This window comes from Bufo bufo, chromosome 1 (genome assembly GCF_905171765.1).
Source record: "Bufo bufo chromosome 1, aBufBuf1.1, whole genome shotgun sequence".
Classification (NCBI taxonomy): domain Eukaryota; kingdom Metazoa; phylum Chordata; class Amphibia; order Anura; family Bufonidae; genus Bufo; species Bufo bufo.
The window spans coordinates 548,557,153-548,584,166 of NC_053389.1; the positions used below are offsets into that span (position 1 = coordinate 548,557,153).

Below are 27,014 nucleotides of genomic sequence, written 5' to 3' on the forward strand. Positions count from 1 at the left end.
TGACCTTGGCCGTACTGTACTCGCTACAGCCATGACCACTTATAATGACCTATAATGCTGTTTGTTCCTGCCCGACCTCGGCCGTACTGTAATCACTACGGCCATGTGTATGAGCCCTTATAATGACCTATAATGCTGTTTGTTCCTGCCTGACCTCGGCCGTACTGTAATCACTACGGCCATGAGCCCTTATAATGACCTATAATGCTGTTTGTTCCTGCCTGACCTTGGCCGTACTGTACTCACTACGGCCATGAGCCCTTATAATGACCTATAATGCTGTTTGTTCCTGCCCGACCTCGGCCGTACTGTACTCGCTACAGCCATGTGCCCTTATAATGACCTATAATGCTGTTTGTTCCTGCCTGACCTCGGCCGTACTGTACTCGCTACAGCCATGTGCCCTTATAATGACCTATAATGCTGTTTGTTCCTGCCTGACCTCGGCCGTACTGTACTCGCTACAGCCATGTGCATGAGCCCTTATAATGACCTATAATGCTGTTTGTTCTTGCCCGACCTCGGCCGTACTGTACTCGCTACGGCCATGTGCCCTTATAATGACCTATAATGCTGTTTGTTCCTGCCCGACCTCGGCCGTACTGTACTCGCTACAGCCATGTGCATGAGCCCTTATAATGACCTATAATGCTGTTTGTTCCTGCCCGACCTCGGCCGTACTGTAATCACTACGGCCATGTGCCCTTATAATGACCTATAATGCTGTTTGTTCCTGCCCGACCTCGGCCGTACTGTACTCGCTACAGCCATGTGCATGAGCCCTTATAATGACCTATAATGCTGTTTGTTCTTGCCCGACCTCGGCCGTACTGTACTCGCTACGGCCATGTGCCCTTATAATGACCTATAATGCTGTTTGTTCCTGCCCGACCTCGGCCGTACTGTAATCACTACGGCCATGTGCCCTTATAATGACCTATAATGCTGTTTGTTCCTGCCCGACCTCGGCCGTACTGTACTCGCTACAGCCATGTGCATGAGCCCTTATAATGACCTATAATGCTGTTTGTTCTTGCCCGACCTCGGCCGTACTGTACTCGCTACGGCCATGAGCCCTTATAATGACCTATAATGCTGTTTGTTCCTGCCTGACCTCGGCCGTACTGTACTCACTACGGCCATGTGCATGAGCCCTTATAATGACCTATAATGCTGTTTGTTCCTGCCTGACCTCGGCCGTACTGTAATTGCTACAGCCATGTGCATGAGCCCTTATAATGACCTATAATGCTGTTTGTTCCTGCCTGACCTCGGCCGTACTGTACTCACTACGGCCATGTGCATGAGCCCTTATAATGACCTATAATGCTGTTTGTTCCTGCCCGACCTCGGCCGTACTGTAATCACTACGGCCATGTGCCCTTATAATGACCTATAATGCTGTTTGTTCCTGCCTGACCTCGGCCGTACTGTACTCACTACAGCCATGTGCATGAGCCCTTATAATGACCTATAATGCTGTTTGTTCCTGCCTGACCTCGGCCGTACTGTACTCGCTACGGCCATGTGCATGAGCCCTTATAATGACCTATAATGCTGTTTTGTTCCTGCCCGACCTCGGCCGTACTGTAATCACTACGGCCATGTGTATGAGCCCTTATAATGACCTATAATGCTGTTTGTTCCTGCCCGACCTCGGCCGTACTGTACTCGCTACAGCCATGTGCATGAGCCCTTATAATGACCTATAATGCTGTTTGTTCCTGACCGACCTCGGCCGTACTGTACTCGCTACGGCCATGTGCATGAGCCCTTATAATGACCTATAATGCTGTTTGTTCTTGCCTGACCTCAGCCGTACTGTACTCACTACGGCCATGTGCATGAGCCGTGCATGAGAGTTTTTTTATAGTATGCAAGCACGTCTATTGCGGCTGGATTGCAGGGTGGTCGTAACCATAGAAACAAGCAGTGTATAATGTAATGGAAAAATGAATCCAGCCAGCAAAGGAGGCAATATGGACAATAACAATACATTAGTAAGTGACTTGTATTGAATACTATTTGCTGAAGTGACGAAATCCCTTTAAGGCTCATGCACGTGGCCGCAAGTGTTTTGCGATCTGCAAATTGCAGATCCCCCAAAATATGGATCCCAGCCAAGTGTATACCACTATTCATTTTGAAAAGTAGAAATGTTCTGTCCTTGTCTGCAAACTACGGCCATGTGCATGAGCCCTTATAATACTGTTTGTTCCTGCCTGACCTTGGCCGTACTGTACTCGCTACAGCCATGACCACTTATAATGCTGTTTGTTCCTGCCCGACCTCGGCCGTACTGTAATCACTACGGCCATGTGTATGAGCCCTTATAATGACCTATAATGCTGTTTGTTCCTACTGTACTCACTACGGCCATGAGCCCTTATAATGACCTATAATGCTGTTTGTTCCTGCCCGACCTCGGCCGTACTGTACTCGCTACAGCCATGTGCCCTTATAATGACCTATAATGCTGTTTGTTCCTGCCTGACCTCGGCCGTACTGTACTCGCTACAGCCATGTGCCCTTATAATGACCTATAATGCTGTTTGTTCCTGCCTGACCTCGGCCGTACTGTACTCGCTACAGCCATGTGCATGAGCCCTTATAATGACCTATAATGCTGTTTGTTCTTGCCCGACCTCGGCCGTACTGTACTCGCTACGGCCATGTGCCCTTATAATGACCTATAATGCTGTTTGTTCCTGCCCGACCTCGGCCGTACTGTACTCGCTACAGCCATGTGCATGAGCCCTTATAATGACCTATAATGCTGTTTGTTCCTGCCCGACCTCGGCCGTACTGTAATCACTACGGCCATGTGCCCTTATAATGACCTATAATGCTGTTTGTTCCTGCCCGACCTCGGCCGTACTGTACTCGCTACAGCCATGTGCATGAGCCCTTATAATGACCTATAATGCTGTTTGTTCTTGCCCGACCTCGGCCGTACTGTACTCGCTACGGCCATGTGCCCTTATAATGACCTATAATGCTGTTTGTTCCTGCCCGACCTCGGCCGTACTGTAATCACTACGGCCATGTGCCCTTATAATGACCTATAATGCTGTTTGTTCCTGCCCGACCTCGGCCGTACTGTACTCGCTACAGCCATGTGCATGAGCCCTTATAATGACCTATAATGCTGTTTGTTCTTGCCCGACCTCGGCCGTACTGTACTCGCTACGGCCATGAGCCCTTATAATGACCTATAATGCTGTTTGTTCCTGCCTGACCTCGGCCGTACTGTACTCACTACGGCCATGTGCATGAGCCCTTATAATGACCTATAATGCTGTTTGTTCCTGCCTGACCTCGGCCGTACTGTAATTGCTACAGCCATGTGCATGAGCCCTTATAATGACCTATAATGCTGTTTGTTCCTGCCTGACCTCGGCCGTACTGTACTCACTACGGCCATGTGCATGAGCCCTTATAATGACCTATAATGCTGTTTGTTCCTGCCCGACCTCGGCCGTACTGTAATCACTACGGCCATGTGCCCTTATAATGACCTATAATGCTGTTTGTTCCTGCCTGACCTCGGCCGTACTGTACTCACTACAGCCATGTGCATGAGCCCTTATAATGACCTATAATGCTGTTTGTTCCTGCCTGACCTCGGCCGTACTGTACTCGCTACGGCCATGTGCATGAGCCCTTATAATGACCTATAATGCTGTTTTGTTCCTGCCCGACCTCGGCCGTACTGTAATCACTACGGCCATGTGTATGAGCCCTTATAATGACCTATAATGCTGTTTGTTCCTGCCCGACCTCGGCCGTACTGTACTCGCTACAGCCATGTGCATGAGCCCTTATAATGACCTATAATGCTGTTTGTTCCTGACCGACCTCGGCCGTACTGTACTCGCTACGGCCATGTGCATGAGCCCTTATAATGACCTATAATGCTGTTTGTTCTTGCCTGACCTCAGCCGTACTGTACTCACTACGGCCATGTGCATGAGCCCTTATAATGACCTATAATGCTGTTTGTTCCTGCCCGACCTCAGCCGTACTGTACTCGCTACGGCCATGAGCCCTTATAATGCTGTTTGTTCCTGCCCGACCTCGGCCGTACTGTACTCGCTACAGCCATGTGCATGAGCCCTTATAATGACCTATAATGCTGTTTGTTCCTGCCTGACCTCGGCCGTACTGTACTCGCTACAGCCATGTGCATGAGCCCTTATAATGACCTATAATGCTGTTTGTTCCTGACCGACCTCGGCCGTACTGTACTCGCTACGGCCATGTGCATGAGCCCTTATAATGACCTATAATGCTGTTTGTTCTTGCCTGACCTCAGCCGTACTGTACTCGCTAAGGCCATGAGCCCTTATAATGCTGTTTGTTCCTGCCCGACCTCGGCCGTACTGTACTCGCTACAGCCATGTGCATGAGCCCTTATAATGACCTATAATGCTGTTTGTTCCTGCCTGACCTCGGCCGTACTGTACTCACTACAGCCATGTGCATGAGCCCTTATAATGACCTATAATGCTGTTTGTTCCTGCCTGACCTCGGCCGTACTGTACTCACTACAGCCATGTGCATGAGCCCTTATAATGACCTATAATGCTGTTTGTTCCTGCCTGACCTCGGCCGTACTGTACTCGCTACGGCCATGTGCATGAGCCCTTATAATGACCTATAATGCTGTTTGTTCCTGCCCGACCTCGGCCGTACTGTAATCACTACGGCCATGTGCATGAGCCCTTATAATGACCTATAATGCGGTTTGTTCTTGCCCGACCTCGGCCGTACTGTACTCACTACGGCCATGTGCATGAGCCCTTATAATGACCTATAATGCTGTTTGTTCCTGCCTGACCTCGGCCGTACTGTACTCGCTACAGCCATGTGCCCTTATAATGACCTATAATGCTGTTCGTTCCTGCCTGACCTTGGCCGTACTGTACTCACTACGGCCATGTGCATGAGCCCTTATAATGACCTATAATGCTGTTTGTTCCTGCCTGACCTCGGCCGTACTGTACTCACTACGGCCATGAGCCCTTATAATGACCTATAATGCTGTTTGTTCCTGCCCGACCTCGGCCGTACTGTAATCACTACGGCCATGTGCATGAGCCCTTATAATGACCTATAATGCTGTTTGTTCCTGCCCGACCTCGGCCGTACTGTACTCACTACGGCCATGTGCATGAGCCCTTATAATGACCTATAATGCTGTTTGTTCCTGCCCGACCTCGGCCGTACTGTACTCACTACGGCCATGTGCATGAGCCCTTATAATGACCTATAATGCTGTTTGTTCCTGCCTGACCTCGGCCGTACTGTAATCACTACGGCCATGAGCCCTTATAATGACCTATAATGCTGTTTGTTCCTGCCTGACCTTGGCCGTACTGTACTCACTACGGCCATGAGCCCTTATAATGACCTATAATGCTGTTTGTTCCTGCCCGACCTCGGCCGTACTGTACTCGCTACAGCCATGTGCCCTTATAATGACCTATAATGCTGTTTGTTCCTGCCTGACCTCGGCCGTACTGTACTCGCTACAGCCATGTGCCCTTATAATGACCTATAATGCTGTTTGTTCCTGCCTGACCTCGGCCGTACTGTACTCGCTACAGCCATGTGCATGAGCCCTTATAATGACCTATAATGCTGTTTGTTCTTGCCCGACCTCGGCCGTACTGTACTCGCTACGGCCATGTGCCCTTATAATGACCTATAATGCTGTTTGTTCCTGCCCGACCTCGGCCGTACTGTACTCGCTACAGCCATGTGCATGAGCCCTTATAATGACCTATAATGCTGTTTGTTCTTGCCCGACCTCGGCCGTACTGTACTCGCTACGGCCATGTGCCCTTATAATGACCTATAATGCTGTTTGTTCCTGCCCGACCTCGGCCGTACTGTAATCACTACGGCCATGTGCCCTTATAATGACCTATAATGCTGTTTGTTCCTGCCCGACCTCGGCCGTACTGTACTCGCTACAGCCATGTGCATGAGCCCTTATAATGACCTATAATGCTGTTTGTTCTTGCCCGACCTCGGCCGTACTGTACTCGCTACGGCCATGAGCCCTTATAATGACCTATAATGCTGTTTGTTCCTGCCTGACCTCGGCCGTACTGTACTCACTACGGCCATGTGCATGAGCCCTTATAATGACCTATAATGCTGTTTGTTCCTGCCCGACCTCGGCCGTACTGTAATCACTACGGCCATGTGCCCTTATAATGACCTATAATGCTGTTTGTTCCTGCCTGACCTCGGCCGTACTGTAATCGCTACAGCCATGTGCATGAGCCCTTATAATGACCTATAATGCTGTTTGTTCCTGCCTGACCTCGGCCGTACTGTACTCACTACGGCCATGTGCATGAGCCCTTATAATGACCTATAATGCTGTTTGTTCCTGCCCGACCTCGGCCGTACTGTAATCACTACGGCCATGTGCCCTTATAATGACCTATAATGCTGTTTGTTCCTGCCTGACCTCGGCCGTACTGTACTCGCTACAGCCATGTGCATGAGCCCTTATAATGACCTATAATGCTGTTTGTTCCTGACCGACCTCGGCCGTACTGTACTCGCTACGGCCATGTGCATGAGCCCTTATAATGACCTATAATGCTGTTTGTTCTTGCCTGACCTCAGCCGTACTGTACTCGCTAAGGCCATGAGCCCTTATAATGCTGTTTGTTCCTGCCCGACCTCGGCCGTACTGTACTCGCTACAGCCATGTGCATGAGCCCTTATAATGACCTATAATGCTGTTTGTTCCTGCCTGACCTCGGCCGTACTGTACTCACTACAGCCATGTGCATGAGCCCTTATAATGACCTATAATGCTGTTTGTTCCTGCCTGACCTCGGCCGTACTGTACTCGCTACAGCCATGTGCATAAGCCCTTATAATGACCTATAATGCTGTTTGTTCCTGCCTGACCTCGGCCGTACTGTACTCACTACGGCCATGTGCATGAGCCCTTATAATGACCTATAATGCGGTTTGTTCTTGCCCGACCTCGGCCGTACTGTACTCACTACGGCCATGTGCATGAGCCCTTATAATGACCTATAATGCTGTTTGTTCTTGACCGACCTCGGCCGTACTGTACTCACTACAGCCATGTGCATGAGCCCTTATAATGACCTATAATGCTGTTTGTTCCTGCCTGACCTTGGCCATACTGTACTCACTACGGCCATGTGCCCTTATAATGACCTATAATGCTGTTCGTTCCTGCCTGACCTTGGCCGTACTGTACTCACTACGGCCATGTGCATGAGCCCTTATAATGACCTATAATGCTGTTTGTTCCTGCCTGACCTCGGCCGTACTGTACTCACTACGGCCATGAGCCCTTATAATGACCTATAATGCTGTTTGTTCCTGCCCGACCTCGGCCGTACTGTAATCACTACGGCCATGTGCATGAGCCCTTATAATGACCTATAATGCTGTTTGTTCCTGCCCGACCTCGGCCGTACTGTACTCACTACGGCCATGTGCATGAGCCCTTATAATGACCTATAATGCTGTTTGTTCCTGCCCGACCTCGGCCGTACTGTACTCACTACGGCCATGTGTATGAGCCCTTATAATGACCTATAATGCTGTTTGTTCCTGCCTGACCTCGGCCGTACTGTAATCACTACGGCCATGAGCCCTTATAATGACCTATAATGCTGTTTGTTCCTGCCCGACCTCGGCCGTACTGTACTCGCTACAGCCATGTGCCCTTATAATGACCTATAATGCTGTTTGTTCCTGCCTGACCTTGGCCATACTGTACTCACTACGGCCATGTGCCCTTATAATGACCTATAATGCTGTTTGTTCCTGCCTGACCTTGGCCGTACTGTACTCACTACGGCCATGTGCATGAGCCCTTATAATGACCTATAATGCTGTTTGTTCCTGCCTGACCTCGGCCGTACTGTACTCACTACGGCCATGAGCCCTTATAATGACCTATAATGCTGTTTGTTCCTGCCCGACCTCGGCCGTACTGTAATCACTACGGCCATGTGCATGAGCCCTTATAATGACCTATAATGCTGTTTGTTCCTGCCCGACCTCGGCCGTACTGTACTCACTACGGCCATGTGCCCTTATAATGACCTATAATGCTGTTTGTTCCTGCCTGACCTCGGCCGTACTGTACTCACTACGGCCATGAGCCCTTATAATGACCTATAATGCTGTTTGTTCCTGCCCGACCTCGGCCGTACTGTAATCACTACGGCCATGTGCATGAGCCCTTATAATGACCTATAATGCTGTTTGTTCCTGCCCGACCTCGGCCGTACTGTACTCACTACGGCCATGAGCCCTTATAATGACCTATAATGCTGTTTGTTCCTGCCCGACCTCGGCCGTACTGTAATCACTACGGCCATGTGCCCTTATAATGACCTATAATGCTGTTTGTTCCTGCCTGACCTCGGCCGTACTGTACTCGCTACGGCCATGTGCCCTTATAATGACCTATAATGCTGTTTGTTCTTGCCTGACCTCGGCCGTACTGTACTCGCTACGGCCATGTGCATGAGCCCTTATAATGACCTATAATGCTGTTTGTTCCTGACCGACCTCGGCCGTACTGTACTCACTACGGCCATGTGCATGAGCCCTTATAATGACCTATAATGCTGTTTGTTCCTGCCTGACCTCGGCCGTACTGTACTCGCTACGGCCATGTGCATGAGCCCTTATAATGACCTATAATGCTGTTTGTTCTTGCCTGACCTCGGCCGTACTGTACTCGCTACGGCCATGAACCCTTATAATGCTGTTTGTTCCTGCCCGACCTCGGCCGTACTGTACTCGCACAATGCCATCAGTACAATTTAGTACAGCTGTGGTAGAGCTGGAACACACAGCATTATCAGTTATTGTAATGCTGTGTGTTCATGTCACAGGAGCAGCATTCAGTCCAGGAAATACTGCTCTCACACAGTTTATTTCCGGCATTGAACGCACATGTAAAATTGGCCTTAGGCTATGTTCAGACAGCAAAATGTGTAGTAGAAAATCTGTGGCAGATCAGTGGTGTAATTAGCTCCTGAACAGGTAGGTTTTGGTGGTGTGAGTGCTAAAGACAGACCTCCAATTCATCAATGTACTTTACACCTCTCCCATTGACTTCGGTAGGGAGAGCATCCTCACAAAATGGTTCAAAGAAGTGTAATGCCGTTCCTTTTTTCAAACGACTACATAAAAATCCATATGCATGTGTACTAGGGTGTGCATTTCCCATTGAAATCAGTGGGAAGCTGTTTGGTAGCGTTTTGAATGCACAATATTCTGTGTAAGGCCTCATGCACACGAACATATTTTGTTTCCATGTCCGTTCCGTTTTGTTTTGCGCGTAGGATGAGGACCCATTCATTTCAATGGGTTCGCAAAAAATGCGGACAACACACCGTGTGCTGCCCGCATCCGTACGTCCGTTCCGTAGCCCCGCGGACAAGCAAAGGCATTGTTACAATGGATCTGCAAAAAAAAAAAAACGGATGTAACACGGATGCCATCCGTATTTTTTGCGGACCACAAAATACATATGGTCGTGTGCATGTAGCCTAATGCGCCTGTTTTACACTGAATAGTACGTTTTGGTGAAGCAGGCTCAGTACTTTCTACTCTTCTGTCTTCTAGGTCTTCTTCAGTTATAAGCTGCAGCGAATATTGATATTTCACTATTTCCATCACTGCATAAATTACATTTGCCTCTCATGCAAAATTTTCTTGTGGACCTTTTAAAATATTTTTTTTCATTGACTTTTCAGACAAATTCTGAAAATCCTGTCTATGTATCTGACAAATCGTAATGTCTTGACGGTTGGATTGAAAGCTTTAACCAGCATCCTTGAGTCAGGTACATGTGATATACGTGTTTGTTATAAAGGATAATACTTGACATTTCTGAACAACCTGCCTTTGTAAGGAAGAGCTTGTTTATTTGCCCCTCTTACCGGGTGATTGAACAGCATGATGGCAGTATTTTCAGGCCCAATAATTTAGAAATGGAACTGGCAATTTCATTTGTCCTGTTGTCCAATTATCCCACAGAAGGGACAGTGTTTTCTTCTGATGTGTGTTTATGCTGCTTTATAGTTTGTATTTTCCTTAAGTCTTATGCTGTTATTATCATTTACGTATGAGGAGAATCTACTTAAAAAAAATGTATGAGTATTATTACTGGAAAGAATTTGATGAACTAAATTTACTAAGGTGTTCAATTAACCCCTTACTAACCACCAATACTTTTTTTTATGACGGTCACTAAAGGGCTGCTGCTTTTTTATGGTTGACTAGTGTATGAAGGGGAGACTCCTCTAACAGCCCAGATGTCAGAACCACTGATCCCAGCTGTTTACCCCCTTAGGGTACTTTCACACTTGCGTTGCTGGATTCCGGCAGGCAGTTCCGTCGCCGGAACTGCCTGCCGGATCCAGCAATCTGTATGCACACGGAAACTATTTGTAGACGGATCCGGAAAAACGGATCCGGGATTTATTTATTTTTAACATTTTTAAAGTTCTGCGCATGCGCAGACCGGAAGACCGGATCCGGCAATGCGGCAGTTTTAATACATTCCAATGGAAAAAAATGCTGGCAAGTGTTCAGGATTTTTGGCCGGAGAGAAAAATGCAGCATGCTGCGTTTTTTTTTTCTCCGTCCAAATACCGTAAAAGGACTGAACTGAAGATATCCTGATGCATCCTGAACGGATTGCTCTCCATTCAGAATGCATTAGGATAAAACTGATCTGTTTTTTTCCGGTATTGAGCCCCTAGGACAGAACTCAATACCGGAAAACTTTGATGCAAGTGTGAAAGTACCCTAAGATGTTGCAGTCAGTCTTGACAACGGCATCGAGGGACTGGGCTCCCTTTGTCACCTATAGGCACTGCCTCAGATGATATTAGGTCTGCCATCTGTGTGTGCCTAAAGGAGTGGAACCACCTAATAGAGTGCCTGTCAGTTTCCTAATGACAGCATAATACACTACACTACATAAGTAGCACAGTGTATTGTGTAAGCAATCAGAATTTTATTGAAAAAAATAAGAAATCTTCAAGTTAAAAAACAGACATGCACACCTTTTTCCATTAAAAGTGTTTTTCAGTGGAAAAAAATTAAAATATAATAACCGCTCCACATACTTGGATGGTTAGGGTTCAGTGGGGAAGTCAATAATAACTAGGGGTGCACCGAAATTTCGGCAGCCGAAAATATCGGCCGAAAATGCACCTAATCCACTTCGGCCGATATTGTTACATATCGGCCGAAAATATGGGGTGTGGGATTTGTCACCCACCATCTGCGGGCGGGCGGTTTACTTTGTCACTGCATCTTTATTTTACCTTACAATCGTGAGGCTCCAGTAACTAACAACTCTGCAGGCAGAGCGGAGGCCGGCGTAACGTCACTTACTCACGTGACGCGCCTGCTCCGCCTCCTTCATTCATAAAGTGGGCGGAGCAGGTGCGTCACGTGAGTAAGTGACGTTACGCCGCCCTCCGCTCTGCCTGCAGAGTTGTTAGTTACTGGAGCCTCACGATTGTAAGGTAAAATAAAGATGCTGTGAGCAGCAGGGCCGGGGCTGTTATGGGTAGGGGGGATCGGTCTATGGAACTGCTATGGGGAGGGGGGATCTGTGCACTGCTATGGGGAGGGGGGGATCTGTGCACTGCTATGGGGAGGGGGGATCTGTGCACTGCTATGGGGAGGGGGGATCTGTGCACTGTTATGGGGAAAGGGATCTGTGCACTGTTATGGGGAAAGGGATCTGTGCACTGTTATGCCCATAACAGTGCACAGATCCCCCTCTCCATAACAGCGCCACCCACAGATCCCCCTCTCCATAACAGCGCCACCCACAGATCCCCCTCTCCATAACAGCGCCACCCACAGATCCCCCTCTCCATAACAGCGCCACCCACAGATCCCCCTCTCCATAACAGCGCCACCCACAGATCCCCCTCTCCATAACAGCGCCACCCACAGATCCCCCTCTCCATAACAGCGCCACCCACAGATCCCCCTCTCCATAACGGCGCCACCCACAGATCCCCCTCTCCATAACGGCGCCACCCACAGATCCCCCTCTCCATAACGGCGCCACCCACAGATCCCCCTCTCCATAACGGCGCCACCCACAGATCCCCCTCTCCATAACGGCGCCACCCACAGATCCCCCTCTCCATAACGGCGCCACCCACAGATCCCCCTCTCCATAACAGCGCCACCCACAGATCCCCCTCTCCATAACAGAGCCACCCACAGATCCCCCTCTCCATAACAGCGCCACCCACAGATCCCCCTCTCCATAACAGCGCCACCCACAGATGAATTTCATTCATGAAAAAGAATTATTAATAAAATCATTAAAAAAAAAGTATTTTAAAAGTATTTGGGCAAAAAGGCAGTTTCGGTTTCGGTTTCGGTTTTCGGTCAAGGGCATCCTGAATTTTCGGTTTCGGTTTCGGACCAGAATTTTCATTTCGGTGCACCCCTAATAATAACTTTGCATCTGTAATGATCTGAACTATACAATAATCACTTAATTTATTCAGCGCGGTGAACATCTTAAAAAAAACCCAGAGAGAATAGTTTTTTTTGCTTATCTGCCACAAAAAAGGGTAGAAATAGTAATCAAAAAATTGCATGTACCCCAAAATGATACCACTAAAAATTACAAGTCTTCCTGCAACACTCAAGCCCTCACATAGCTCAGGAGAAATAAAAAGTTATGGGTCTTGGGATATGGCAATTAGAGACGAGCGAAGTTTTGAAAAATTAGATTTTGGCGTTTTGCCGAAGTTTGGCAAGAAATTTGATTCGTTATGAATTAATTTGTCGCAAATCACTTTAAATCAGATATACTCACACGTCACCGTGGCTGACTGAATGTATGGAGCGGGCTGCTACAGTGAGCCCAGCCATACGCTGCGGGTGTCGGGTGTATCATATAGCAGAAACTGCAAGATATTTTAGACTAGCACATCCAAAGTCACAGGTGCACATCCATAAAGCTAGCATGCAGACAGAAAACAAAAACGTATGCCAGCACACCATTGCACATGCAAACAATAGAACTAGGGATTATTCTGGATTAAAGTGGTACTAAATCTACTATACAAATGGAAGCTCTTTGTGCACATTTTTGATCAAACGTGTGTCGGGCCCATCTACCGGTGTCAATGTGGCATATAGTACCACTTTAAAGGGAACCTGTCACCGGGATTTTGGGTATAGAGCTGAGGACATGGGTTGCTAGATCGCCGCTAGCACATCCACAATACCCAGTCCCCATAGCTCTGTGTGCTTTTATTGTGTAAAAAAAACCGATTTGATACATATGTAAATTAACCTGAGATGAGTCCTGTCCCTGACTCATCTCAGGGACAGGACTCCTCTCATCTCATTTTCTAGAATAATCCCTAATCCCTAGTTTTATTGTTTGCATGTGTGTCTGCTGCCATACAGCAGAAAAATAGCCGCAACGATGGGGAATGACGAACCCGCTGAACAACGTCACTTAATCCCTCAGATGCCGCAATCAATACCAATAGCGGCATCTGTGAGGTAAGGCAGAGAGATGCGGCTCCCTCTGCCTTCCAATCGGAGTCCCCACAGTGAAATCACATGGCTCTGATCGGTTACCAAGGCAGCAGCTTAACAAGGAGCATGTAAAAATACTATTCACCCTAAGGCTAGGGCTACACGACAACGTATTGCGCGACAATAAGTCGCAACTACATTGCATCATGTGTAGCGGGACATTGATGTCGCGCGACAATTTTTATAATGATAGTCTATGGTGTCGCATCTTAAATGGATTTTTGGTACTGTCGTGTCACAGTGTGACACCATAGACTATCATAATAGAAATTGTTGTGCGACATTGGTGCGACAAAATGTCACGCGACACATGTCGTTGTGTAGCCCCAGCCTAATAGATCGTGAATAGTACAAGGGATCAAAAAATCCCAGGTTCTAGCCCCCTAAGGGAGTTAAAAGTTGTCATTGCAAAAGTAAACAAATATTATAAGTTTAAATCACACCCCTTTCCCAATTTTACATATAAAAACATATAAACAAAAAAAAACAAATTAGGTATCACTATGTCCAAAAATGTCTGATCTATTAAACTATTAATAAAAATTTCCTGTCCACTGATCGCTGTAATGGAAAAATAATAAAAAAACACACGATTCGCCATTTTTTGCTACCTTTCCCCTCAAACAAAATTTGAATACCAGTGATCAAAATGTCATATGTACCACAAAAATGGTACCAATAAAATAAAAATTTTGTCCCACAAACAAGCCCTCATACAGCTCTGTAGACCGAAATAGGGCTGCAGCTATCGATTATTTTTGTAATCAAGTATTTTACCGATTAATCCCACGACTAATCGAGTACTCTAATAAGAATAAACAAATTAAAAGAGCGTTTTCCTTTATCATCAGGCTGCCCCCCCGCCCAGTGCCATCAGGCACCGACCCCAGTGCCATCAGCTGACCCCCCCTCCCAGAAGATGGCCGCTCATGCACGGCTGCTCTCTGTTCATTTCGGGGGCCCCTTTATGAAGATGGGAGCGGGTTGCACTTCTGGGACCTTCTCCTATTTGATACTGATGGCATATCTGTATATTCTAGAGATATGCCATCAATGTCCCAGATAGGTTAACCCTTTTAATATGTAACTGTATGAAAATGATCACTGGGGCCTTAATACAATTCATCCAGCACTTATATGAAAAGTTTTTTTTTTTTTTTTTTCTTCTTCTGCAGATGTAATACATTTTCTGGTTTTGGATCATGAAGCGGATGTTTTTCTGTTGATTTTTGAAGCCATGAAGCTGTTTTCAGATAAAGAAGATATTCAGATATATAGCTGCCAAGCATTGTATTTGCTTTTAATGAAAGGTATAACTAGAGAACTTTAAGTGATCTCATTTCTTTCTAGGGTTGTATAAAAAGCTTCTAAGCAAAACACATAAAGGAAAATAAGGACTTCGCGAGTGCCCTAAAATGCTTAATTATGATCGATGCAATGTTCTGGACCTGTTTTATATTGCTTTTCAAAATTAAATTTTCCTGTTGATAAGAATCGCTCTCTATAGGTGTTGTAAAAAAAACTTTGCAATTTACAGTACTTTGCTTTATAAGATGCACCTGATGATAAGACGCAACCCAGGTTTTAGAGGAGGAAAATAGGGAAACAAATATTTTTCATCAGACTTCATATCAGATCCTCAGACCCCCATATCAGGACTTCGCATCAGACCCCTGTATCAGGACTTCACATCAGACCCCTGTATCAGAACTTCACATCAGACCCCTGTATCAGGACTTCACATCAGACCCCTGTATCAGGACTTCACATCAGACCCCTGTATCAGGACTTCACATCAGACCCCTGTATCAGGACTTCACATCAGACCCCTGTATCAGGACTTCACATCAGACCCCTGTATCAGGACTTCACATCAGACCCCTGTATCAGGACTTCACATCAGACCCCTGTATCAGGACTTCACATCAGACCCCTGTATCAGGACTTCACATCAGACCCCTGTATCAGGACTTCACATCAGACCCCTGTATCAGGACTTCACATCAGACTTGCCTGTCAGACCCCCGTCAGACTTGCCTGTCAGACTTGCCTGTCAGACCCCCCTGTCAGACCCCCATCAGACTTGCCTGTCAGACCCCCGTCAGACTTGCCTGTCAGACCCCCGTCAGACTTGCCTGTCAGACCCCCGTCAGACTTGCCTGTCAGACCCCCGTCAGACTTGCCTGTCAGACCCCCGTCAGACTTGCCTGTCAGACCCCCGTCAGACTTGCCTGTCAGACCCCCGTCAGACTTGCCTGTCAGACCCCCGTCAGACTTGCCTGTCAGACCCCCGTCAGACTTGCCTGTCAGACCCCCGTCAGACTTGCCTGTCAGACCCCCGTCAGACTTGCCTGTCAGACTTGCCTGTCAGACTTACCTGTCAGACCCCCCTGTCAGACTTACCTGTCAGACCCCCCTGTCAGACTTACCTGTCAGACCCCCCTGTCAGACTTACCTGTCAGACCCCCCTGTCAGACTTACCTGTCAGACCCCCCTGTCAGACTTACCTGTCAGACCCCCCCTGTCAGACCCCCCTGTCAGACCCCCCTGTCAGACTTACCTGTCAGACCCCCCTGTCAGACCCCCCTGTCAGACCCCCCTGTCAGACTTACCTGTCAGACCCCCCTGTCAGACTTACCTGTCAGACCTCCCTGTCAGACCTCCCTGTCAGACTTGCCTGTCAGACCTCCCTGTCAGACTTACCTGTCAGACTTACCTGTCAGACTTAACTGTCAGACTTACCTGTCAGACTTACCTGTCAGACCTCCCTGTCAGACTTACCTGTCAGACTTACCTGTCAGACCTCCCTGTCAGACCTCCCTGTCAGACTTACCTGTCAGACTTACCTGTCAGACTTACCTGTCAGACTTACCTGTCAGACTTACCTGTCAGACTTACCTGTCAGACTTACCTGTCAGACTTACCTGTCAGACTTACCTGTCAGACTTACCTGTCAGACTTACCTGTCAGACTTACCTGTCAGACTTCAGATCAGACCTCTATGTCAGACTCAGACGCCCATCAGACCTCAGATCAGATTTACATTCCAGACCACATCAAACCTCACATCAGATATAAAATAAATAAGAGTAGTAGTAACCTATTAACACAAAATCACATACATGTATGTCATTTGTATGGAGGGGGCTCACAAGTTGAGTCTGCTCCATACACTGCAGGTGCTAGCTGCATAATAAAACAGACACCCACTTGCAGTCCCAACTCAGATCCTGGTAATTTAGCCCCTCAGCTGCCACAGTCAATAGTGACTGTGGCATTTGAGGGTTTAGACTGAGGAAGGGATCCCCCTCTGTCCTCTGATCAGAGCCCCTGAGGCAGTCACAGGGTTCAGACTGGTTACTATGGCAAACTGGGGCCTTGTGAGGGCTCCCAGGCCTGCCACAGCAGACTTGAAATTCCAAGTAGAAAAAGCGATTTCTCCAGCACTTGTTAAAGAAATCAATCCTTTATTGTAAATGCATTAAAACCATCATGCACAAAGGATAAAAAAAATAATAATACGCATTTCAGACACAGTAAGACTAGTCCTTACTCTTGGCTGTGTCCTGTGTTACTGTGTCGCCTAAATGCGTGTTTTTTATTTTTAATTTTTTTTTTATACTTTTATGTAAGATTTTTTTTTTTTTTTACTGCATTTACAATAAAGGATTGGTTTTTTTAAGGAGTGCTGGAGAAATCACTTATTTCCTTATTGGAATTTCATGTCAGTGACTGTCAGCAGTTCAGGAATTCTCCGTGCACCCAGGTCTTGATGCTACAAGTTTATGACAAGAGTGAGCGAATCCCATTTTTTTCTGTTAGTATTTTAATAGCCATCGTACACTTCTGGTTAAGCTGTTCCTGCAGCATAGCTGAACAGGAAGCCTGTCAAAATTTCACAGACTACGATAGTATTGTATTGCAGTCTGTGCTACAATCGATCAGAAGTATTGTGCACAGTGAACACTGTGAGGTGAAAAAAATTTAAGTGCCCAATTAGTTTTTTTTTTATCAGCCCCTTCAAAAAATATTGAATACCCAAAAATGGTACCAATAAAAACAACAGCTCACCCCACAGAAAAAGGCACTCAAACAGCTCTGTAGACAGATATGTAAATAATGTTATGGCTGTCAGAATACGACAATGCAAAGAAAAGTAATCGTATAAATTTGGTATTGCCATACTTATACTGATTTGCAGAATAAGGTCATTGTGTCATTTTTAGCACACACTGAATAACATAAAATCAAAACCTCAAAAAAAACCATGGTGGAATTGGGTTTGTTTTTTTTTTTTAAATTTCACCCCACAAATATTTTTTTCCCAGTTTTCCAAGATATGGTGTATTAAATGCTGCTATACAGCTAAATACATCTTGCAAAAATAAGCTAAAAAAAAAGTTAAAAACAAAGGTTTTTGCCCATCAATCTGCACTCAGTACCTTACAATGAGAGTAAAAACAGAATTTTAGAAATGTTTGCTAATTTATGAACCCTTTTCTGAGTATTTTCCATTTTTGTGTTTTTGTTTTTCACTCTCTGTTTACCCAGAGCCATAATTTTTTTTTATTTTTCCATTCACATAGCCGTAAGAGGGCATTTTTTTTGCGGGACAACTTTTACTTTCTAAACCTTGATTGGGGTCCACCTGTGGTATTTCAGTTAACTAGACACACATCTGTCTGTATAAGCTCTGTATAACCCTGTAGAGCTCAGAGACAGGATTTTGTAGGCACAGATCTGGAGAAGGGTACACAAATTGCTGCTGTACTGAAAGTTCCCAAGAGCATAGTGGCCTCCATAATTCATAAATGGAAGAAGTGGGCAACAACCAGTTTGGAACAACCACTCTTCCTTGAGCTAAGTAATTGGGAGAGAAAGGACTTGGTAAAAGAGATGACCGGGAAACCAATGGTCACTCTGGCTGAGCTCCAGAAATCTTGTGTGCAAGGTGGGAGAAACATCCAGAAAGTCAACCATAACTGCAGCACTTCACTAGTCTGGGCTTTGCCAGAAAGAGGCCTCTCAGACACATCAAAGCCAGCCTGGAGTTTCCTTAGAAGCACCTTATAGGACTCTCATACTGAGAAAAAAGATTCTCTGATCTGATGAAACCAAAATTTAACTTTTTTCCTCAATTCTTAGCCTCATGCCTGGAGCAACCAGGCACTGTTTATCACCTGCCCACTACTATCCTAGCAGTGTAGCAGGATGGTGGCAGCATCATTCTGGGGGGGGGGTGTTTTTCAGCAGTTGGGACATGAAGACTGGTCAGGGTAGAGGGAAAGCTGACCAGAGCAAAGTACAGAGGTATTCTTAATAAAAACCTGATCCAGGGTGCTCTGGACCTCAGACTGGGCAGAAGGTTTACCTTCCAACAAGACTATGACCCTAAACACAGCCAAGAAAATACAGGATTGCCTTTAGACTTGTTTTACATTTGCCGATCCGGCAGACTGTGCCGCTACCAGAATGCCATTCGGCCCATTGAGTATAATCAGATCCGGCCGCGATCCAGCAAATATGCTGAGAATTAACCTGACAAATAGCACTGCACATAGTATATGCCTGAACAGGCTGCCGGCAGTGTCAAACAAGCCTTAGGGACAACTCTGTGAATGTCTTTGTGTGGCCCAGCCAAAGCCCTGACTTGAACCCTTTTCGAACATTTTTGGAGACACCTGAAAGTCGCTGTCCCCCGACAGTCCCCATCCAACCTGACAGAGCTTGAGAGGTGTTTCAACTTCAAGTTCTGAGTTTTTTACTTTAGTACTTCCTTTTCAGCAAAAATTTCAAACTCTTTGATTCTGTTTTAATGTTGTCATCGTGGGTTATTGCGAGCAGAACGATGGGAAAAACAAGATTTGTTTTATTTTAGCACAAGGTTGCAAAATAACCAAATAAAAAAAAAGTGAAAAAACTTTCCGAATGCTTTCTATATATGGTTTGTCTTAATTAGTTTTGTTGTGTTGATGCTTGCAAGTCTTAGGCTACTTCACACTCGCGTTTGGTGCGTATCCGTCATGGATCTGCACAGACGGATCCGTTCAGATAATACAACCGCATGCATCCGTTCAGAACGGATCCGTTTGTATTATCTTTAACATAGCCAAGACGGATCCGTCTTGACCACCATTGAAAGTCAATGGAGGACGGATCTGTTTTCTATTGTGCCAGATTGTGTCATAGAAAACAGATCCGTCCCCATTGACTTACATTGTGTTTCAGAACGGATCCGTTTGGCTCAGTTTCGTCAGACAGACACCAAAACGCTGCAAGCAGCTGGTGTCCGCCTCCAAAGCGGAATGGAGACTGATCGGAGCCAAACTGATGCATTATGAGCGGATCCTTTTCCTTTCAGAATGCATTAGGGCAAAACTGATGCGTTTTGGACCGCTTGTGAGAGCCCTGAACGGATCTCACAAAAGGAAAGCCAAAACGCCAGTGTGAAAGTAGCCTTAGTCTTAGGCTACATGCACACGAATGCTGTTTGTTTCCGTGTCTGTTCTGTTTTTTTTTTGCGGATAGGATGCGGACCCATTCATTTCAATGGGTCCACAAAAAATGTCCACATCAGTATGTCCGCTCCGTATCCCCGCAAAAAAAATAGAACATATCCTATTCTTGTCCGTTTTAGACATTGTTACAATGGATCCGCAAAAAAAAAAAAAAACTGATGGCATACGGATGTCATCCGTTTTTTTGACCGATCTGCAATTTGCGGACCGCAAAACACATACGGTCGTGTGCATGTAGCCTTAGGCCTCATGCACACGACTGTTGTTCTGGTCCGCATCCGAGCCGCAGTTTTTGCGGCTCGGGTGCGGACCCATTCACTTCAATGGGGCTGCAAAAGATGCGGACAGCACTCCGTGTGCTGTCCGCATCCGTTGCTCTGTTCCGTGGCCTCGCAAAAAAAATATAACCTGTCCTATTCTTGTCCGTTTTGCGGACAAGAATAGGCTTTTCTACAATAGGCCGCCTGTTCCGTTCCGCAAATTGTGGAAGGCACACGGGCAGCTTCCGTTTTTTGCGGATCCGCAATTTGTGATCCTCAAAAAATGTAACGGTGGTGTGCATGAGGCCTTAGTCTGTAGTTTTCATGTTGGTCATCCTATGCTTCAGCTGACAGTTTTATTTTAATGACCATATTCTCAGTATAAATTTTATATTGTTTTACAATTTTACACTTAACCTAACTAAGGGTCCATTCACACGTCAGTATTTTTACCTTTCCAGATAAACGTTCCTTTTTTTTGCGGATCCGTTTTTCAGTACAACCTTCCGTTTTTTTTTTACTAAAGTGCTTCTGAATCCGTTCCGTGTTTCCGTTATTCCGTTTTTTTCCCCATCCATTTTCCTGTCAACGGATCCGCAAAATCGGATGACATTCGGATAGTTTTTGTGCATATCATCCGCATTTATGCGGATCCATTGACTTGAATGGACAACGGACCCGAAAAACGGACAGAAAGTAGGACAAGCTTAATTTTTTTTCAGGATCCGCATACTCGAAAATAGGAAAACAGAATGGATTCCGTGATTCAGACAGCACTATGATTGGTGTCCGCATTTTTGCAGAGGCAATTGAAATTAATGGATCCGAAAAAACGTTCCGATTTAAATCGGAATGGAAACGGAGTGTTATAACGGACGTGTGAATGGACCCTTAAGGTTATGATTCCCATGTTGCTTCACTTTATTAATAAATTAGGAATACCCATGTCAGGGAAATTTTGTGTCTGACTCATTGTGAAAGTCTCTAGCCATCCATTTCCTCTTTTATGTAGCTAGCTATTATGCTAAGCATGAAGGCGGACCTGTCACTTTTCCTGACATGTCTATTTTACCTTGAAATGGCAATTCTGGATCATCTTTTTTCAGAACTTTATATTGTGCCTTTCTTCTCTTATTGCACTTAGAAAACTGTGAATAATTAGACATCTGAGTGCTAGGGCTCATTCACACCACCGCTTGTGCCCCATGACTGTGACTTTTTTCCTACTCCTTTTGTTTGGTCAGATATATGCAATTTCTGATGATAGTTATGTGGAACTTGTCTCCCTCTTTTATTTTCCAGTTCCAGAAGAGCAATTAATAGAGTTTGTAGAGAGCAAAGATCATTTGATCATCTTCAGGGTTCTAATGCAGTATAAGGATACAGAGTCTGTGATTTACCAAGCTCTGCGTGTTTTGATCCCATTGGCAGCCCCACGTAAGTTGGCAGTTTGTTATGTTTGATTGGTATTTTACATTGTTACTGTTCACCTGTTGTTACACACAAACATACGGTAATATACCATTTTTAGATGATTCATTCTTTGCAGTATGGCCAATATCTCAGGATTTTCTCACAGTTCTCTCCTACTGACTTGGAGTTCTATGATACAGTTTTTCATAAAATGATTTTTGTGAGGATTGCATACAACTGCATCATTAAAGGGGTCTGTCATTTTCACCAATATAACTAACAGCATTGCCCTACAGAAGATTGCAAACACATTCCAAACATATCTGTGTGTACTTTGTGTCCTTATTCCGTGTCCTGGAAGAGCACTTTTAGGCTACTTTCACACTTGCGTTTGGTGCGGATCCGTCATGGATCTGCACAGAAGGATCCGCACCGATAATACAACCACATGCATCCGTTCAGAATGGATCAGTTTGTATTATCTTTAACATAACATCAGGACGGATCCGTTTGCCTCCGCATGGTCAGGCGGACACCAAAACGCTGCAAGCAGCGTTTTGGTGTCGGCCTCCAGAGTGGAATGGAGACGGATCGGAGGCAAACTGATGCATTCTGAGCGGATCCTTTTCCATTCGGAATGCATTAGGGCAAAACTGATCCGTTTTAGACTGCTTGTGAGAGCCCTGAACGGATCTCACAAACGGAAACCAAAACGCCAGTGTGAAAGTAGCCTTATTCTGCTGAAAAATGGCTCCCAAGTGCCCATCTGGACGGGCTTTGCTTTATTTTGGGCACTTGGAACAGCAAAGACTAGGGATCGACCGATATTGATTTTTTAGAGCCGATACCGATAACCTGTGAACTTTCAGGCCGATAGCCGATAACTTATACCGATATTCTGTGCATTTTTATTTAAAAAAAATAAAATAAAAAATTCTGTAATGGTGTTCACCACAACTTTAAAAACCATGAATATCGGCCGATAATATCGGTAACTCCGATAATCGGTCGATCCCTAGCAAAGACTGCCTGGATGGGAGCCATTTTTCAGCAGAATAAGGCCGAGTTCACACGAACGTGTGTGACCCGTGCCTGTGCTGCGGCCTGCAAATAGCGGGCCGCAATGCACGATCGCCGGCCGTAGGTCAGCCGCCTCGGATCGCGGACCCATTCACTTTAATGGGTCCGCGATCCGGCCGTTCCGCTAAAAGATAGGACTTGTTCTATCTTTTAGCGGAACGGAAGTACGGGACGTAACCCCACAGAAGGCACTCCGTAGTGCTTCCGAGGGGTCCCGTCCCGTGCGGCCATTCCGCGATTCCGGATTTGCGGACACATTGAAGTGAATGGGTCCGCATCCGTGATGCGGAATTCACACGGAACTGTGACCGTGTATTGCGGCCCGCAATACGGCCACAGATCACACAAGTTCGTGTGAACTTAGCCTAAAAGTGCTTTTCCTGGACATGGAATAAAGACGCAAAGTTCACACAGGTATGTGTTTGCAGTCTTCTGTGGGGCAATGCTGTTAGTTAAATTGGTGAAAATGACGTGACAGACTCCCTTTAAAAATATGTCCGGGTTCCTAAAAATGTAATTTAATTGTGTAAACCTTGTCTTGTCTTCTATAGAGCATAATAGTGTACCTACCAACGTTTCCTGAGTCTTCAGTTCAGTCTCCATACACCTGTGCTCCATTGTTTGCAACCTGAACTTCTGGGTTGTGGGCGTAGATGAGCTACAGCCACAACACTTGCCATAGTGCTGCAGGATCGGCCAGAAATGTACTTGTGCTTACTACACCCTTCCCTAGGCTGAAAACTCCAACCACTACACCCTCCATCATCCCCTTGCTGGCTTCTCCCACACAGCTTTGATATGACAAGCAGTGGACCCCTCCTACCATGCTTTTGGATTGAGACCACTGACCAGCCCATTCCAAGATCACATAGGTCTGACATCACGACCATTTGGGCGGATCATGGGAGGCCTGGTTGTGATGTCAGAGGAAAGGCAGTCTCCACAGAGGGTACAGTCATGTGACCACTCTCCCAATCTCCGGAGTGAGACAGAAAAAGTACATTAGTAAGTTACAGGGCCTGGCAGGGGAAGCCCAGGGAAATGGCTAAATGTATACCAAGTTAACCCCTAACTACAAGCAGCAGGAGCATCATAAGCAAGCACACACCATAGCAGCACTTATTTGCATATTTTTCATGTCTATAGCGTGCACATAAATATGACATTTTATCAGTAATTCAAAATAATATATATCTGTTACAGCCTGCAATGTGGAAGTGCTTATGTCTGGCAATGTCCGATGTTACAACATAATAATGGAAGCAATGAAAACCTTTCCAAACAGTGAAAAGATCCAAGAAGTCTGCTGTTGTTTGTTCCATAAACTTACATTTGGTGAGCAGTTTTTCTGTATGCTTTACTAAATGAGAAATTTTAAAAGGGTGACATACCCTACATTAATCAGCCATAGCATTAAAACCAGGGGAAGTGAAGAACACTCATTATCTTGTCAATGGCACCTGTCGTACACCGACCTACCTAACACGCCCTTTACCAAAAATGTGCATCTTTTTGTGATAGTATATTCAACTTTATCTGTGTGTTTAAGAGAATAAATATTTTTGTCATTATTTTAAATATTATTTTGTGATGTTTCTACCATGAAATGTCAATTTCTCATCTTATTTGACCGGTACCTGCTTAAACTTGTTTTCCTGGTGGTAGGTTCTGGGCAGAATCAGTCTCCTTCCCTCTCTTTTAGCCATCAATATAGTCCATTCTTACTTTCCTTGCAGATAGGTACAATGGGATCTAGGGTAGTGAACGTAAGTGCAGTAACTATGTGACATGTACAGTATGCACACCAATACAAATATCATGAAATAAAACAATAGCATGTGCAAGACTCGTATCTGCTGCAGACCTGTACAGCCCTAACAAGTCTTCCCAGTTATATTGCCATGCTGCTGCAGGGGCTATTTCCCTGACTAGCAGGGCATTAGGCTGTTTGTCTTGGCTGTCACTATACAGAGCCCTGGTTGTGGGGAGAGTGATTGGCTGTGCACATTGCTATATACTTTAAAGACAGAGTGGCACCATAATATGAAGGAAAATATCATAATTCTTCACTGGATTGTTTTCTTAACCACTTGCTTACCGTCGCACGACTTTTATATATAAAATGAACTGTCAGCCTGCAGACTGGGAATTTACCTCTTCCTGCCTTGACTGTGGCAGGAAGGGGTTAATTCACCTAAAGAAAATTAAGGAAATAAAAAGTAAAAAATTAATAAATTTAAAAAAATTTAATAAAAAGAGAAAGACAGAAAATAAAAAAAGTTATAGCAATAGTTACCAGTACTAGCAATAGTATGGCAGACTATGTACACACCCCTTCAAACACCCTGCCCCTTTTTCGTTCCAAAAAAATCAAATAAAAAAATATATTCTATTTATGTATACTTATTAGTTTTAGCACTAGTATGGTGGAATTTGTGTGTAAAATATACAAACATTCACACGTTATTTTATTTGAAAAATCTAGGTATTTGTTTAGCTATATTTTGTATAGCAGGGTTTTTCTGTGTATATTTTTTCATTTATAAAAAAAAAAGTAAAAAACAAACAAACCTGAAAATGTCCAAATTTCCCCAAGATGAATACCTTAGGGGAATAGCATAAAAAAGTCACTTTGAAGGAGCAGCAGTAAACTGACAATGGGTTACCTATCTGTATAGGAGTTCTTAGCATTTGTGTTGACTACTGCAATATTGCAAGACAATATTTTGTATTTGATTTTCAACGACATAGCATTGCAAAATAAAAGCCAAAAATGTCAATAAAAATTGTTTTGCATGGAATGAGACTGCTTATTTTTTATGATCTGTGCAATAATTGTTCTGTGATGGTGGGAGAACTCCTTTAATATTTTGCTTCCACAAATGATTTCACCAAAATAATGCAAATGTTGTTATTGTATATCTTTTCATAGGAAGCTTTTTTAACATCCTGGTATTAAATGAAGCTCATGAAGTCATTATAAAAGCACTAATAAGCTATTCTGCAAATTCAAAATTACAAGCAGCTGCCCTGACGTGTCTGGCTCTTCTTAGTAAGTTCTTACAACTCCCCCCTCCTCTACACAACACCCAAAAAATGCCAAACAGTACAGTTGAACATAGTATCTAAGCTGCAGGCAGCAGGTTATAGAGCAGGAGGAGCTGAGCAGACTGATATATAGTTTTATGGGAAAAGATTCAGTATAACTTGTAATTTATTCATTTATATCTGTACTCATTCTAGGCTCTGAAGTTGAGGAGGCGGTCCTATCAGTGATTGACAGTATTCCCTCTATGACTGTGTATACAGAGAGAGCTGTCAATCACTGATAGGACCGCCTCCTGAGCAGAATGAGCAGAGATATAAATGTATATATTACAGGTTTTACTGAACCTTTTCCCATAAAACTATATCAAGCTGTTCAGCTCCTCCTGCTCTATAACATATAACGCAACGGGTACATTGACCTTAATGGGTCGGAGTTCAAACAATTCACCTTTAGACTCTGTTTGACCTGGTTTCCATTCCTTTTCCGGCTTTTTTACAAGACAGATCAACGCAGTCTACTTCACTATTTTGTCCGGCAAAATTGCTGGAAAGGAACTGAAAACAGGACAAACAATGTCCAAAGACGAATCCTTTTGAGCTGTCTTTGACCCTTTAAAGTCTATGTATCCATATGTATTTTAATAACGTTTTTGTATTTAAATCTATGCCCCCAATAGAAGGGTAAAAACCTAATCTGAATGCAGCCTATCAAGCGGGTGCACCATGAACATAAATAATGCCAGGTCCAACTTTGGGCCTTTATAGATATGATGTTTTGTACAAAGCCGTATATTTCATTGTTTAATAGAAAGGAATTGAAAACGTAGTTATTTTTATTGGGGCAGGATTGAACATTTGGAGGATCTAATTTCAGTGGCACAACTTGCTTGCAGGGGATGCTGTGTACCTAAAGTCACAGGTGGAGATTTATCAAACTGGTGTAAAGTAGAACTGGAGGAGCTCTGATAAATAAAAGTTGAAATCTGATTGGTTGGTATGGGCAACTAAGCCAGTTTTCTTTAGCACCAGTTTTGATATATCTACCCCACAGTGTAGCCCTAGCTTAAAGGGT

General features: G+C 45.0%; 1 protein-coding gene across 3 annotated transcripts in view; it reads left to right on the forward strand.

Moving 5' to 3' along the window:
- Positions 1–27,014, forward strand: part of LRRK2 (leucine rich repeat kinase 2) — a 142,896-nt gene that overhangs the window by 21,357 nt on the left and 94,525 nt on the right. For 2 of the 3 annotated variants that reach the window (XM_040412433.1, XM_040412440.1), the window contains exons 5-9: positions 9,783–9,871; positions 14,799–14,933; positions 21,704–21,838; positions 24,098–24,229; positions 25,827–25,946. In XM_040412433.1, the coding sequence (XP_040268367.1) occupies positions 9,783–9,871; positions 14,799–14,933; positions 21,704–21,838; positions 24,098–24,229; positions 25,827–25,946 (611 nt within the window). The remainder of the gene's footprint in view (positions 1–9,782; positions 9,872–14,798; positions 14,934–21,703; positions 21,839–24,097; positions 24,230–25,826; positions 25,947–27,014) is intronic. The other variant, XM_040412449.1, reaches the window with a different exon arrangement.